General features: G+C 43.6%; 2 protein-coding genes across 3 annotated transcripts; one reads left to right on the forward strand and one right to left on the reverse strand.

The window, feature by feature from the left end:
- Window positions 1-3,875: 3,875 nt before the first annotated feature.
- On the reverse strand, window positions 3,876-6,787 carry LOC133892375 (uncharacterized). 2 transcript variants are annotated; one of them, XM_062333107.1, is made up of 7 exons: window positions 6,396-6,781; window positions 6,100-6,247; window positions 5,752-5,943; window positions 5,475-5,603; window positions 4,712-4,881; window positions 4,381-4,511; window positions 3,876-4,105 (listed from the first exon to the last, which is right to left on the reverse strand). In XM_062333107.1, the coding sequence occupies exons 1-7, from the start codon at window positions 6,592-6,594 to the stop codon at window positions 4,022-4,024; spliced, it is 1,053 nt and encodes a 350-aa protein (XP_062189091.1). In that variant the 5' UTR covers window positions 6,595-6,781; the 3' UTR covers window positions 3,876-4,021. The 2 variants fall into 2 exon arrangements, with proteins under 2 accessions (XP_062189091.1, XP_062189089.1); XM_062333105.1 differs by lacking the exon at window positions 3,876-4,105 and having other exon boundaries at window positions 4,141-4,511; window positions 6,396-6,787.
- A 6,005-nt stretch (window positions 6,788-12,792) lies between these two features.
- Window positions 12,793-16,456, forward strand: LOC133893076 (probable receptor-like protein kinase At1g30570). The gene is made up of 2 exons (XM_062334045.1): window positions 12,793-13,404; window positions 13,602-16,456. Exon 2 carries the CDS (start codon window positions 13,682-13,684, stop codon window positions 16,229-16,231), a length of 2,550 nt encoding a protein of 849 aa, XP_062190029.1. The 5' UTR covers window positions 12,793-13,404; window positions 13,602-13,681; the 3' UTR covers window positions 16,232-16,456.
- Window positions 16,457-16,563: the final 107 nt, after the last annotated feature.

The raw sequence follows: 16,563 nt of genomic DNA on the forward strand, positions 1-16,563 counted from the left end.
TAACCCCCTCAGCAGAGCACATATTGCAGCACTGGCAGCAATCTTTGGGTGGACTGCTCCGGAAAACCTACAAGCAGGGTCGGTGAAGGCCTTTACCTCCACCTGCACCTAGATTTTGGCCGCCTCCCTTGGTCGATTCTTCGCATCCAATTCACAATGTCAGCTTCAAACATATTAATCTGGAATGCTAGGGGGCTAAATTCTAAAGCTAGAAGAGATGTGGTATGGTGTGTGGTTAGCTCATGTCACCCGGATATTATTTGCGTCCAAGAAACAAAAATGGCCTTCATCCCAGCCCGAGTCATCCTCTCCGCTCTTGGGTCCGGTTGACAAATATATTTTCTACCGGTGTCTGAGACTAGAGGCGGCATACTTGTTGCTTGGAGAGGAGTTTTATTTCAGGAAGAAGCCCATTGGGTTGATCGCCATTTGGTGTCAGTTAAACTCAAGCCAATCGATGAGCCGGCTTGGTGGTTCACCGGAGTGTATGGCCCCAACATGATGCTGACAAAATTGCCTTCCTGCAGGAGCTAAGAGAGGTCCGTGATTTCTGCGATGGTCCATGGGTCATAGCCGGGGATTTTAACTTAATTTATCAATCTGAAGACAAGAATAATACAAACATCAACAGAGCCATGATGGGTCGGTTTCGAAGATTTTTGGATGATTTGGAACGAAAAGAAATCCCTCTTAGGTCATCGATGCACTTGGTCCAACGAGAGCGAATCTCCAACTCTTGTGAAGCTTGACTGCGTGCTTTGAACGGCCAGCTGGGAATTAATTTATCCAGATTGTTTGCTGCAAAGTCTCGCTTCAGAAATATCAGACCATTGCCCCCTCCTCCTTGGCCTGCAGAATGCAATCAAAGGCATGAGGAGATTCCATTTTGAGAGTTTTTGGACAAAGATAAAATGTTTTCATGATGTGGTTATTGAATCTTGGGAGCAGCCGGTCAGCTCCTCTAATCCTTTTGAAATCTTATCTATCAAACTCAAGAGACTTGCACGGCCTTCAGTCTTGGGGTCATCGGCAGATTAGAAATGTTAAGCAGCAAATACAGCTTGCTAGGGAGATTCTTCGTCGCCTTGAGATTGCTAGAGATATGAGGCATCTCTCCCTAGAGGAAGATTGGCTCCGGTGTGAGCTGAAGTTGCATTGTCTGGGTTGGGCATCTCTTGAGCGGACAATTGCGCACCTTTGCTCACAAATCACATGCCTAAAGGAGGGGGACACTAACACATCCTTCTTTCACCTCCGTGCAAGCTTTCGTAAAAGAAAAAATTTCATTGCTAAACTCCAAGAAGGTGATCACATTGTTACCGATCAAGATGGCAAGCATAGGGTGATTTATGATTTCTTTAATGAGCTTCTGGTTCTGCATAACAAAGAACTTCTACTTTGGATCTTCCTCTTTTTCACCGGGGCTCTCTTGATCTTTCTTCCTTGGATGCCCCATTTACAGAAGTGGAGGTATGGGAGACATTGAAGCAATTGCCAATGGATAAGACTCCTGGCCCTGATGGCTTCATAGGAAGATTCTATTGCTCTTGTTGGAATATCATTAAAGGATATTTGCTTGCTACGTTACATGCCTTGCAGCAAGGGGATGGTCACAAATTTGGGCTCCTAAACTCAGCCTATGTGTCTCTTAACTCTTATGCCCAAGAAAGTGGAGGCCATTCATGCTAAAGATTTCTGGTTGATAAGTCTCATCCACAGCTTTGCAAAGTTGGTGGCAAAGATATTGGCTAATCATTTATAGCAGAGACTATCCTCACTTGTATCCCCTAATCAAAGTGCCTTCATAAGGGGACGGTGCATCCATGATAATTTTATGCTGGTGTAGCAAACAGTGAAAATGCTACATAATCGTGGTCAACCTCGTCTCCTCCTCAAGCTGGACATTACGAAGGCCTTCGACTCGGTGTTTTGGTCCTTTCTCTTGGAGGTTCTTTCTCATCTCGGGTTTGGTCGGATGTGGTGCAATTTATGCATCCTTCTCTCCTCCGCTACCATCCGAATCTTGTTAAATGGACAATCGGGAGAGGTGATCAATCATCGCCGTGGACTACGTCAAGGAGACCCTCTTTCGCCCATGCTCTTCATTCTTGTGATGGATGTGTTAAATTCTCTCATCTCTAAGGCATGCGAGGCTGGTCTCCTCTCACCTTTGGCCTCTCGTGCGGCTGAACACTGGATTTCTTTATATGCCGACAACGTGGTCCTCTTTCTTCGGACATTTCCTCATGAGATGCAACTGATTAAGGCATCCTCCATATTTTTAGGCATGCTTCAGGTATGGAAACTAACCTCCAAAAGAGCTCAGTTGTTCCCATTAGATATGGGGATCTTGAGGTTGAGGCGATTGAGGAATCCTTGTTTTGTCCCAAGGTGTACTTATTTGGGCCTCCTCATCACGGTGCGAAAGCTCCACAAAGCAGACTTAATGCCTCTTATTGAAAAGGTAGTGGATAAATTTCCTGGATGGAAAGCTTCTTTGATGACTAGGCCCGGCTAGATGGTATTGGTTAAAGCTGTTCTCACAACCATTCCTATCTATGCCTTGATTGTGATGGATCTGCCTAAGTGGGCACTTCGAGCCATTGACAAAATTCGGCGAGGATTCCTTTGGAAGGGAAGGAAAGATATCAATGGTTGTCATTGTCTTGTGGCATGGGAAAAGGTTTGCCAACCATTTGAGTTCGGGGGACTTAGTATCCACAACTTGGAGAAGCTCGGCTGGGCGCTTAAGATGAGATGGTTGTGACTGAGGAAAACACAGAACGACCGTCCATGGGCATGTTTTCATATTTCTTTTCACCAAAACATCTCCTCACTTTTTGCTATATCAGCCACATCCCTGGTGGGCAATGGCTTAAATACCCTCTTCTGGACCGACCATTGGTTGCATGGACATTCTTTGGCTAAATTGGCTTCCAATTTAATAGCAACAGTTCCAAGGAGCTTCATCAAGAACAGAACCGTCGCCCAGGCCATGCATGCTCGATCTTGGGTCCATGATATTTAGGGTGCACTTCCGGTTGTTGTTCTAATGGAATATTTACAACTCTGGGATATTTTGGCGGAGATTGAGTTGCAGCCGGAGACGCTAGATTCTCACATATGGCGCCACACCTCCTCTGGCCTTTTTTCAACCAAATCAGTTTACATGTGTTACTTCATAGGCGTCACGGGTTTTGAACCTTGGAAATGGCTTTGGAAGTCACGGGCTCCTTCGAAATGCAAGTTCTTCTTATGGTTGGCCATTCGTAATCGTGTTTGGACGGCTGATTGCTTGGAACGTCATGGACTTCCTCATCCTAACCATTGCCCCCTTTGTGATGAAGAGGAGGAAACTATCCAACATCTAGTTACTGGTTGTTTGTTTGCAAGAGAAGTTTGGCATCAGCTCTTGGCTCGGCTTGGTCTCCAATCCCTTTCTTCTAACAGGGTTGAGCTTCACTTCGCCGAATGGTGGAGACATGCACACCGAAGAGTTAAAAAACAGCACCGCAAGGGCCTCAACTCGCTGACCATTTTAGGAGCTTGGAGTATTTGGAAGCACCATAACGATTGCGTGTTCAATGGTGCATCTCCTAGTATGCAGGTCGTAGTCAAGGCTATCAAGGAAGATATCAATATTTGGTGTCTTGCCAGTGCCAAGAGCCTGATAGCCTTGTGTCCGAATTAGGGGTTTAATATTAAGGTTGCTGGTCGCTCCTATTAAGTCAACGGTGCGTGAGTAGTACACTGTAGTGTTATAGGGTGCCTCCCTGTGTGAAGAGGGGTTGTACATGGACCGTTTGTTTTTCCCTCTCTCTTAATACAAAGATACGCAGCTCTCCTACGTGTTTAAAAAAAAAATTAAATTTCTTGCGTGTATTTTTAAATGATTGCTATGTAAACCTTTTTTTTCTTGACGAGATTACATCATATTCAACGCAATCTGTTACAGCAAATGCAAAAGACTAGGTGACAGTTTGTCACTAACATAATATACAAGAATGTGTAGGAGATTGCATTATTGAACAGTTCTAAGATCGCCATCTAATTCGCTTGCGATAGCATTCCATGCTAATAGTGCTGCACCAACAGCTGGCTCCACCTGCATGTACAAGCAGATATAAGCCCATGAGTTTTAATTTGGAAAATATTATAGTAGGATCTGAAGAAGTCTCAGCTTGCAAAGTTGTTTATTATATATTATTTAAGTAATATACACAGCTTAACTCTTGCTTCCTTGTGTCAATAAGATCTTCCCCTACATACTTGTTTCCACTGATCTGTTAATTAGTTCTTGAACATGGCATAATCTGAATAATATTTCTTAGACATTATGGTCTGAATGTCTGATGCAAAGCTAGGAGTAATTCTGCTCACCTTGGGGTGTATTGGATAGGCTCCCGGATAACTCTTGGTCATACAGTCTATCACTTCCTTCCCAATGTCCCACCTCTTGTTTGCCTCTAGGACTTTACCAACCATTACAAGTGGAAATGGATGCTTGCCATCTGCAAAAGGAGAACCATCTTGAGATCTTTTTCCACGAGGTAGGCTAATAAATGTAACTTTGATGGTTTTGTTTATATCTATAAGAGCTCTGCTTCCTATCTCAAGAGTCTTCTTTTCAAACTGGGATGACTCTATGTATTTGATACATGCCTAGTATACATCTATTCAGGAAGACATTCAGAGAGGATTCATGTGTCACCTTCACCGCCAAGTTCAAGTCTTTGCACTACAGCTTTGACACTGGAAACCAGTTCACCAACTGAATTGTGTAAGATCTTGTTTGCCACCTCATCACCACCTTCAGCAGATTCAACCACCACCGGAAGAAGGTCAGCAATACGAGCCCATGATTGGTCTTCATATGTCCATCTGCCGTGGGAAGAATGAACAGTTAAGTGCAAGTTGTCATTTATGCTTAGTAACGTTTTATTATGTGCTCATCAATCTCCAGTAAGCATTATGTGATGCTCAAAAAAACATATATACATATATTGACAAATGAATGTCAGGTTTGTTTGTGTTTGGTAACTTAACTCTTTGACAGGTTTTACTAGACTCAATCAAACCGAAGTAACTTTTTTTTCTCGAACACGCAGGAAGACTGTGTGTCTTTGTATTAAAAAAGAAGGTTTTAACGGACACTACAACGCACGCAACGAGAGAACACCAAAGAAAAAGAACACAACCCACGAAACAACATGAATTGTGAATTATGACACGAAACCGGAGTAACTGAAGCACGTCACTTTGTTTGTGAATTATGAATTATGCTCCCTTTACATAAAGCAGAACCGACAACATAAGAGTGTTAGCAGATGAATTTTTGATTTTTGATTTTTGGTTAGTTCTGTTGCTTTTGATGAACTTCACCAATTTTAGGTAACTGAAACTAGCTAGTATTTGTGACTCTGCTCTTTTTACGTAAATTGAAACCAACAAATTCAGTAAGCCAAATGGATTACCCTATCAATTCGTCTGGTGATGCTAGTCCAAGAAAGTCAAGGATGTTGTTTGTAAGCACCGTTTCAGGACCCCGGCCATCATAAGCTCTCACAACTGCTGTCAATGCCTGTGCAGAAATCCCATACCCACTGCATATATATGAAATGCCACAAGAAACCAGTCAGTAAAATCCGCTTATGACAGCCACATAGACTTGAATTATATTCTCTCAAACTAATCCTCTTGTAGTATTAAATTACTATCATACATTGTAGAACCACAGTCCTTTTGACTAACCTGCCCCAGTCACCTAGCACCGGCCCTGCACCTGCTGCTCGGGCTTCCCTCCCATCACTGGTGAAACCATAGGCTATCGTCCCTGTTCCTGCGATCAGCACACATCCGTGAAGTTTGCCCATGGTCCCACTTGCCAATGCCGCCACTGCATCGTTCTCCACGAACAGCTTGACATGGCTTGGAAATATCTCCCTGGAAAAAAGAATGTTTAGTTCGATTCAGATTGCTTCGGATTAACTGAAAAAATATGACTGCAGTTTCATCTGACTACTGACTGAATAGAATTTAGAAGAAAAACTCGTGGAAAACTCCATGATACAATTGCAGTAGTTCGTATGGAGGACTGACCTGAGCCAATCCAGCATTCTCTGCTGATCAATTGGGTGATTGACACCTGCTACGGCCAAGCAGACGGCGCAGACGTTTGATCGTCTCCGGCGTGCCTTGAGCAGCGCCTGCGCCATCACTCTTTCTAGCGTCTCCCTTGCCCTGTCCTCTGAACATCCGGAACGAGAAAAGAAAAACTCAAGCTTTAATACTTCATGACCTTTTTTACTTGTGTTATCGATCATGATCATCGATCGTCAGTCATTCACTGCAGGGAACTTGTCCGGAAGTAGCAGGTGATGCCGGACAGACGTCACCTCCGACGGAGTTGTGGTTGGAGCAGCCGGCGACGGTGCGTGAGAGGACGGGGAGCGGGTCGTTGAATGGCATGGCCGCCGGGATGCAGACGCAGACGGTGTTGCTTGCGCCGCCGTCGACGCCGAGGATGACGCTGCCCATGCGCGGGCTCTGGCACTCCTCCACGTCCCATATCTCCCTCCCCGTGTGCCGCTGCATCTCTCTCTCTCTCTCTCTCTCTCTCTCTCTCTCTCTCTCTCTCTCTCTCTCTCTCTCTCACGGATGCTAGCACACTGGAAGGAGAAGGACCCTGAAGAATTTTCTCCTGCCTCCAACTCAGAGTCTGTCTGTAGCTGAGGTGAGTTTTGCTCCATATATATGTACGTATGAGGTGTGCGCTGTGGATGTTTAGTCGATGAGAAAGGGACTGGGAGGAAGATGACACAGGGAACGCGGGGAAATTCCAATGGCGAGACGGCCGAGTCGTTTACTTGTTTATGGCGGAGGCCGATGCAATTCTGATCTGCTTGCGTTTGTTTGTTTGTCACTTGCTCTTGCTCCAGGAGAAAGAGGGACGCACACACATTAAAGATGTTCAATTTTTTTTTTTAAGTATTAAAGATGTCTAAATGGGTCGTATTTATTGAACCGGTCCAAAGGCATGACACTGTAGACACGGTCCAGGCAGGATTCGGCTCGAGCTGAGATGGGTCGGGTCGGGCCGGCACGGCACGAGGTCACGAGCCGTGCCTGGGTCGAGCGCGCGGCACGGTGGGCCAGCACAGGCACGGCCCGGGCACGCGGTGGCCCGCACGGCACGACCGGCCTGTCACGGCACAGCCCACCGCGCCGGCTCGGCACGTGGCGGCCCACGGCACGGCCCACCGCGCGGGGCATGGCCCGGCCGACACGTGGGGGCACGACGGGCCGGCGGGGGCACGCGGGTTAACGGGTTACCTGCCCGTTTAACCTGTTAACCTGATATTTTGAATTTTATAACCGTTTGTGACCGTTTGAGCTCCAAAAAATTCAAAAAAATTGCAAAATCACCATTTTTCACCTATAAATAGAGGAGTACCCTACCCTTCCATTCCACACCAGCAACACCATTTTCTTTCTTGTTTCCTCCTCTCATTCTTGTCTCAAAGTTCCTGAGAATTAGCGATAATTTGGCAAAATTAGTTTGAATTGTTGCAAAAAAATCTGAGCAATTCCAAAACCGTCATCCTGCTGACTTGCTGTCTTGAAGTTGAAGAAATCTTGGTGATTTTTTTACATCGTTGTTGAGTCTTATTTTATTATTAGTTTTATTACTTGATTATTTCTAACTCTGAATATTTGTAATTTTTGTAGTGTCATTCGACATTGATCATGGATGCCGGTGATCATGATACATTCATATATCATGATTTTTTTTTTCTCCAAGGACTCACAGGGGACTATGGCCCATTTGATACCAGTGTTGCAGGTGATGATGGACCCGACGGTGAACCTCCGGTTGGTTCACATGCAGGTGATGCAGCAGTAGTTCCATCGTCAGGCTCTACAAGTGCGCACACATTAGCAAGCACCGGATCTAAAAGATCAAGAGCCGGTACTTTCGAAGTTTGCCAAGACTTTGAAAGGTTCTACAAAGAGGAAGATGGGATAAGTGTCAGGTATGCTAGGTGTTATATTTGCAAACATGAATTATTTACAAAGCCCTCGGGTGGAACGTGACACTTGAAGAGGCACGCCACAAGTTGCAAGCGAAAGAGTGGAGCAGCCATGAAGCAGACAGTGTTGCAGTACAACCCCGACGACTCTGTTCATCATTGGGAGTACGACTCTGTCAATGCTCGAAAAGAGCTATGTCGCTTCATTGCAAGAGCGGATCTACCACTCAATATCGGTGAGTCTGCTGCATTTGAAGATTACATTAAGCAAGCTCATAATCCTAGGTTCACGCATGTTTCTAGACAAACAACCAGTAGGAATATGGTAAAATACTACAATGCGTGTCGTAAAAAGCTTAAAGAAATGTTGCAAAGATGTACATTTTCAGTTGCTTTGACCTCGGACATATGGGCAGGTAGGGCTAAAGAGAGTTATCTTAGTGTGGTTGCTCATTTTGTTAATAATGATTGGGAATTAGAAAAGAGAATAATAAGTTTTTGTTTGATTGATAACGCGCATACCGGTGAAAATATTGCTGAAAAAATATCTCAAGTAGTTGCAGACTTTGGTCTCACGAATAAAATATTTTCTATCACTTTAGATAATGCCGGTGCAAATTCTAAAGTAATGAATATTCTTACTCCGTTGTTTAGTACCTATACTGAATCTTTCTTGTTACATCAACGTTGTGCTTGTCATATTATCAATCTTATAGTAAAATCCGGTTTGAAGAGGTTGTCGTAATACTTAGACGATTTTCGTACTGCAATATCTTTTGTGAACTCCTCTAACCAACGAATTGTAGCATATAAACAGTATTGTGTTGCAATAGGTGTGCGTCCACGTAAGTTTGCTCTGGACATACCGGTGAGATGGAACTCTACTTTCTTGATGCTTAAAAATATTATACTATATAAGAGCACATTTGGTGTGTTTATTCATACACATTACCATCAGCATGGGGGTTAAATTTTACTCACGGAAGCGCATTGGTATGCTGCTGAAAGGATATTGGAGTTTCTTGAATTTTTTTATGATTCAACTGTGAATTTATCAGGAGTTTATTATTCAACATCTTGTTTAGTAGTGCATAATATTGTTGAAATTGCTATTCATTTAAACAACTATGAAAATGACAATCTTCTAAGAGATTGTGTAGTTCCTATGAAATCTAAATTCTTAAAGTATTGGAAAGAAATTCCTTTGTTGTACGTCTTTGCCTTTATTTTAGATCCTAAAGCTAAAATTGCAGCTTTCTGTAGAGTTCTCGCAATTCTATGTGATGCTCTTGGCCACGATTATTCTAATTACTATACTAATATTCATTCTAAGTTATTCGAAGTTTATAGTAAATATGAAATAAAGTATGGCGGAGTTCGCCTGCAACGACCTCCACTAGCACCCACAACAAGTAAGAAGACGGCAACGTGGGGGAAAATATTTGGTGCAGGTTCTTCATCAAGAAGTTCAGACTCTTCGTCACGATCGTCTACGAGCACCAGAGTTCCAACATCCGGAGGGGAGCTAACTACCTTCATCGACAGTAATGTTATCAGTCATGAACAAGAAAACTTCAACATACTGCAATGGTGGCATGAGTACAAGATAAATTATCCAGTGCTTTCACTGTTAGCGTGAGATTTGTTAATGGTTACTGTATCTACAGTTTCTTCTGAGGCTGCCTTCAGTCTTACTGGAAGGATAATCAAAGAGAGAAGAACAAATCTGTCAAGTGAGATGGTTGAAATACTCACCATAGTAAAGGATGGGGAACAAGCTGAAGCACGAATGCAACACACTGCAGAAAACACTGAGCTTGAAGAATCATTCCAAAATTTGTATCTAGATGCTGATGAGAACGTGTAATTTCAAATTTTCTGAGCTAGGTTGTACTCTTTTTCTCTTTGCTAGAAAGTTTTTTAATGAGACAATCTATCAATAAAGCTCATTTTTAGAATTAATCATGTGCCCCTATTATTTCTAAGTTTTTTTATTTTATTCATGTTTTTTGTTTATTTTTTTTAAATAACCCCCACGGCCCCACCCTCACCCACCTCTCCTCTCATCTTGGCCTATAAATACCATCTCAAACTCCATATGATCTCATCAGACACCCATCTCTCTTTTCCTATTTGCTAACCAAGTAGCCAGTAGCCACTTCACATCAAGAAACCAATTCCATATTCAATTCATGGATCAAGACGCCGAGAACTCGCGTGCATGGTCATGGGTGTGGCAACATTTTGAAAAGGTCTTTAGAGAAATTAAAGAGGAACATGTAAGATTTGCTAAATGTAATATATGCAGCAAAGAATTAGGTGCCAGATCTCTAAATGGAACGGGACACTTGAGGAAGCATATTAAATATTGCAAGCAAAAATCTGAGGTTTCTAATGAAATGATGTAAATTTCGGAGCATAATCATAGGTTGTACTCTTTTTTTCTTCTAATAGAAATGTTTTTAATGAGACAACCAATCAATAAAGCTCTTATGTATTTATTTTTTATATTTTTATTGTTTTTTGGATTTTTTTAACTATTATTTTTGATTTTTTTTCTATTTTAAAGTGCTGACGGACCGAACGTGTGGAGATGCTGATACTAGGTGCTGTAGATCCCTCGGTGAAAGGGTAACGGGGATGTTAGATAAGTTAAATTCAATCTGGTGTGATCTTGGCTTCACCTGCCATGAGATCTGAGTCCATTCCGAGCTCTTGTTAATTTTCATTTGGAATTATGCAGGACACCCCTCTTCTGAAACTTATCCTTGCTACAGTCCTGATAGCAGGTCAGATGCACAAAACTGACAAACCAGTGCAGCTGCCTTAGCTTCATAGCTTGGTTTGCATTGAAATAGCATGGTCACCAGTTGGTTTGATTACGCTCAACATGTCATTATTATTTCCTCATAATCATCTGTGAAGGATACTTGACGCGTACTATTATAATCTTTGGTCGCTGTCACCCTTTTTGTTTGTTTGGTTTGAGCCCCAGAAGACCTCTTCTCCTGCCATATGCCCTATTTCTGGTGAGGCGGAGGTACGAGACGTTCAGATGCAGACAGTGAACCGATTGCATCGGATGAATCTGCTGTACGCCCGAACAGCCGAGGGAAGACCGTATCTGGAGTGATCGATCTCAAATCTTGCAGGTTTCAATGTTTTGGATGGGCGTCGATGGCTTGATGTAGGCTCATCGTCCAAATGGCTGAGTCCGTCGTCGTCAACAAATGATCTCTCAGTTGGTCCTGTGCTGCCATCGTTCGAAATGACCGGATCTTCTCCTAGGAAATTCAAGTTCCTCATGCCCTGCTAGACTAGAGTTAGCCGGGCTTAAATTTTTTTTGAGACGAAGGTGGGTATTTTATTTATCACTTACGGGTCTGCTAGACATGTCCTAGGAATTTTCTGCCTTTTATGCATGGACCCATGGAGGCGTCAGCCTTGGCTTTCGCAGGTACAGCAGTCTGGCACACTCGGTGCTGCATCACAGCTCAGCTATGACCCGCGCTTGCGTGCATCGGGGTCCATGCGTGTCGTGCATGCATGCATGCATGCACCGGCGCAAAAAGCTCGCACGAAAAAGGCTTCTTCTGCATGCCCCCCTCCCCTGCGTCAACAATCGTGGCGTCCACCCACAGGTCCGGTTGGGCGGCGCCTCACATGCGCTTTCTCTCACTCCCTTGCCGGTGAAATGCAAACTCCCTATCCCATACGCACGTATAATTTATCTCAGTTATTTATTTCTTTTATCAAATATTTATTCATATATGGATTCTTGTATTTGTTTTATGATTTTTTACATATTTATCTAACATAAATCTTAATACAAATAAATAATTTAAGACGTGCATCCGATGGAGCTAGTGAAATTTTTGTGTTCCCTTGTCCGGTCGCCGAATCCGGCATGGCATGCACATGCAGCACCGATGCACACGGTCCTGGACGTTGTGGACGCTCGCGGCTGGCAAAACCAAGATGCTCCTTATGGCTTTTTAGCGGACCCTAATCAACCCCAAGCAGAACTAGCCAAACCGCCCATGCTCTTGTGCTTCCCTTAAAAATTATGAGCTCTTCTGATTTTTTAAGATAAAGAGAGTTCTATTTTATTAAAATAATAAAAATATTTCAGCTTCTACATTTATAGATAAATGTGGCCGATACTTATTACACTATTCAACCAAACATGCAATCAACAAAAGACCTAACGCTGCCATTACACATGGGTGAAAAAGAATTAAGCACAAATAAGATTACTAAACTTCCATCTATTTTAGCAAATATCTTTATTGTTATGGTCTCCAATAGGCTGTATGCAGGTCTCATATCTTGTATTCTTGCTGCCTTTTGAAATAAAATCTAAGAGTAAATCCAATATGTTCCCTTAAAGATCACCTGTAAAAAAAAATTCAACGTTTGCATTGTTAAAAATTATATCGTTCCGATGAAGCCACAGTACCCAGCACATGGAACTAACCCCACCACAATTTCTCTCCTAAGCTTGGTATTGACCTCATACAACCATAAGCTAAAAATATTAGTTACACTAGTTGGAAGACTTAAGCTAAAGGTTATGTGAATAAAACTCTTCAAATAAACTTAGCAAAAAGATCTTCAATGAAGAGATGTTGTATTGTTTTATTATTTTGATAAAAATAATATTTTTCAATGCCTTTCCAACTTTTTTTATAACTTTATTCTTTATAAGAGCGATTTATGAAGTAAGAACAGGAAGATCTTATCTTTAGAAAAAATTCCGCATATAGTAATTATTACGAATAAGATCAGGATCTATAATAGACACTGACAAATGACAAGCGACCATCATCGATACTGTCTAGTATTTCCTAAGTACACGCACTGTTGTTGTGCAGGTACAAGTGCATCTCATCACTCGCCCTGCCGCTGCCGGATGGGACTGAATCACTGAATAATACTGTTGCAAACTAGCTAGCGTCGGCGGTCGGCGCGGCGCCGGTGCAATGCACCCTGACGGACTCCTGAGACAGCGCCATGTGCTCCCCGAGCCACGCTTTCCAGTGCACAACATTTTTCAGTACAGTGCTAGTACAGTATCTCTGGCTGCCTGTCCCCAAATTAATCAGCTGCGAGCCTGCATCACACTGCTGGCTCCTAAATTATTGCTGCTGGTATCATTAGCTATAGTATTAATAGTCTCCTTCAGGTCCCTCTGGAGCTGATCAGGGGCTTGCCATTTGTTGAGCCATACTGCGATTCTCGACTCCTTAGTTCCTCCGCTGGATTGTCGCATCTTGCTTCTTGTGGCGGCGCCCGTGATCCCGGTTGCTGAAGACTGGAGGGAGAGCTGTCCGGGCGTGCAAGAATCGAGAGGCACGTTTCCAGAATCTCTCAGGTCAGTGGAACCAAGAGTCCCAAATCTCTTCTTTTTCTCCACTCTTCTATTTTGATTCAGAAAAAGTGGTGGTTTTTCCTCTTCTCCTCTGCTTCCATGTTCTTGATCTTGCTCTTCTATGCTTACTCTTAGTCCTCCGGCCGTTTATCCTTCAAGCTGTTTTCTAGAGGATAATGCCGGTTTGCTTAATGCCGCAGGTTGCAATTTCTTGACCCAAGGGAGATACCGGTGATTTTATCAGGGTTTAATCCCTCGAAATTGCAGCTTCAAGAGAAAGATGAAATCTTTGACATTTTTGCTGTTGATTCTGCTGGTATTATTGATCCTGGGGAATGTACAAGCACAATCCAAACCAGTTCTGATCAACTGCGGCTCGGATTCCAGCACTGATGTCGATGGCAGGAGGTGGGTGGGGGACTCCCATCCTGACGGCAGCAACTTCACACTCACCTTGCCAGGAGCCATTGCCCCAACTCCAGAAGCTGATGGAGAAGAGGTGTATGGAGACCTCTACAAGACTGCTCGCGTCTTCAATGCTTCATCGAGCTACAAGTTCAGTGTTCCTGCCGGAAGCTACTTCCTCCGGCTCCATTTCAGTCAGCTGTTCACCAATCTCAGTGCCAAGGAGTCGGTTTTCGATGTTACTGCTAATGGCCTGAAGTTGGTTTCCATGTTCAATGTTCCCGGAGAAATCTATTGGAGGAACTCCAAGATCAACTCCACCAGCAACATTATTGTGAAGGAGTACCTTCTGAATGTCACCTCTGGAAAATTGGAAATTGAGTTTGCTCCTGATGCTGGGTCATTTGCCTTCATCAATGCCATGGAGGTTGTGCCTGTCCCCGGCAACTCGATTTTTGATTCGGTTAACAAAGTGGGTGGTATTGGGTTGAAGGGCCCTTTCAACCTTGGAGGCAGCGGGATCGAGACGATGTATAGGGTATGTGTGGGAGGTGGTAAAATTGAAAGGAAGGAGGATCCTCGCTTATGGAGAAATTGGGATTCAGATGAGCATTTCATATTCTCTCTGAATGCTGCTCATGCCATCGGAAATTCTTCCAACATAAGTTATGCATCAAGTGATGATTCTACGTCTGCGCCTCTGAGGCTCTATGAGACTGCTAGGGTGACGACAGAGAATTTCGTCGTGGACAAGAAATTCAATGTATCATGGAGATTTAACATAGACCCTGATTTTGATTATCTGGTCAGGCTTCATTTCTGTGAGCTTGAGTACGACAAGGCCGAGCAGCGGAAGTTCAAGATCTACATAAACAGCAAGACTGCTGCAGTGAACTATGATGTGTTTGCGAGAGCTGGAGGGAAGAACAAGGCCTTTCATGAGGACTTCCTTGATGCTGCCTCGTCGCAGACAGACACCCTTTGGGTTCAGTTGGGTTCTGAGTCCTCAGCAGGTGCTGTAGCTGGTGATGCACTTTTGAATGGCATGGAGATCTTTAAGGTCAGTCGGAATGGAAACCTTGGTCATCCAACTATGAGAATTGGGGGAATCGGTGGTGGCACGGTGAAACCAAAACGGAGCCCTATGTGGGTAATAATTGGTGCAGCTGCTGGTTTGGTCATTTTTATCTCAATTGCTGCTGCTGTTTATTTCTGCTGTTATCTGCGATGGAAGAAAACTGCTTCAGATAACAAAACCAAGGATAACCAACTGGGTTGCTGGCCACTTTCCCTCCATGGTGCTACAGCAATGGCTACAAATGCCCGTGCCTCCCCGACTCTTCGCACTGCTGGAACATTTGGGAGCTGTCGGATGGGCAGGCAGTTCAGTATTGCAGAAATCAAAACAGCCACCATGAACTTTGACGAGTCCTTGGTGATTGGAGTCGGTGGTTTCGGCAAGGTGTACAAGGGTGAAATGGAAGGTGGCACTATGGTGGCAATTAAGAGGGGCCATGCACAGTCTCAGCAGGGTGTGAAGGAATTTGAGACAGAGATTGAGATGCTCTCAAGGCTGCGACACCGACACCTCGTGTCCTTAATTGGTTACTGTGATGAACAAAATGAAATGATCTTAGTTTATGAGCACATGGCAAATGGCACCTTGAGGAGCCATCTTTATGGAAGTGACCTTCCTGCTCTTACATGGAAGCAAAGGCTTGAAATATGTATTGGTGCAGCAAGGGGGCTTCACTACCTGCACACTGGACTTGAGAGGGGTATAATTCACAGGGATGTCAAGACCACCAATATTTTGCTAGACGACAATTTTGTTGCGAAGATGGCAGATTTTGGTATCTCAAAAGATGGTCCACCACTGGATCATACTCATGTTAGTACTGCTGTCAAAGGGAGTTTTGGTTATCTTGATCCAGAGTACTTTAGGAGACAACAGTTAACTCAAAGTTCAGATGTGTACTCTTTTGGCGTTGTGCTGTTTGAAGTGCTATGTGCTCGACCAGTCATAAACCCAACCTTGCCAAGGGATCAGATAAACCTTGCTGAGTGGGCTCTCAAGTGGCAAAGGCAGAAATTACTCGAGACCATAATTGACCCTCAATTAGATGGAAATTACACACTGAAGTCCGTCAAGCAACTTAGTGAGATAGCAGAAAAATGCCTTGCGGATGAGGGGAGGAACCGTCCTTCGATGGGTGAAGTCCTGTGGCACCTAGAGAGTGCTTTGCAGTTGCACCAAGGTCATCTGCAAAGTGCAAGTGGCGATGATCTATTAGGACCTGAACCGAAGATCTCTGATGCGTCTGCTAATATAGGATGCATCGAAGAAGTAGAAGAATGCACTCATGCAGACTGTCAGGATGCAGATGGGGAAGCTGTTGATGTCAAAATTGAGGTGCCATGTTGAGGAAGGGCTGTTTGAATTAGGGTTCTCAAGCAACTGAATAGGGTGTGTGTCCAGCAAACAACATGCAGTAATGCAACACCATATATGGTTGTCCCAACAATATATTGAAATTGTTTTGGTTCAGTGGGGTTGATTCTTTTTTCTTGTGGTTTGTACTTCCACTGATGTAGAAAGTGCTAAATGATGTTAATTTGATTGATTCTTTTGCATTACTCTGGAATCATATGCAATACTGAAAAATGAGCATTTCTTTGAGATGCGATGGAGAAGTTTTGTTCAATTATTTCATCGATTGAGTTTCAGATATGCAGAACTTTATAAATGTCAGCTAT

The sequence above is a fragment of the Phragmites australis genome, chromosome 15, assembly GCF_958298935.1.
Source record: "Phragmites australis chromosome 15, lpPhrAust1.1, whole genome shotgun sequence".
NCBI classification, from domain to species: Eukaryota; Viridiplantae; Streptophyta; class Magnoliopsida; order Poales; family Poaceae; genus Phragmites; species Phragmites australis.

Excerpts from the sequence above, each read along its gene's own strand:
- LOC133892375 (XM_062333105.1), bottom strand. The coding sequence starts at position 6,594 with ATGCAGCGGCACACGGGGAGGGAGATATGGGACGTGGAGGAGTGCCAG. Across the intron at positions 4,882-5,474 it reads TCACCAGACGAATTGATAGG|ATGGACATATGAAGACCAAT; the intron begins GTAATCCATTTG and ends TTCCCACGGCAG. Across the intron at positions 4,512-4,711 it reads ACTTGAACTTGGCGGTGAAG|ATGGCAAGCATCCATTTCCA; the intron begins GTGACACATGAA and ends CTCCTTTTGCAG.
- LOC133893076 (XM_062334045.1), top strand. The coding sequence starts at position 13,682 with ATGAAATCTTTGACATTTTTGCTGTTGATTCTGCTGGTATTATTGATC.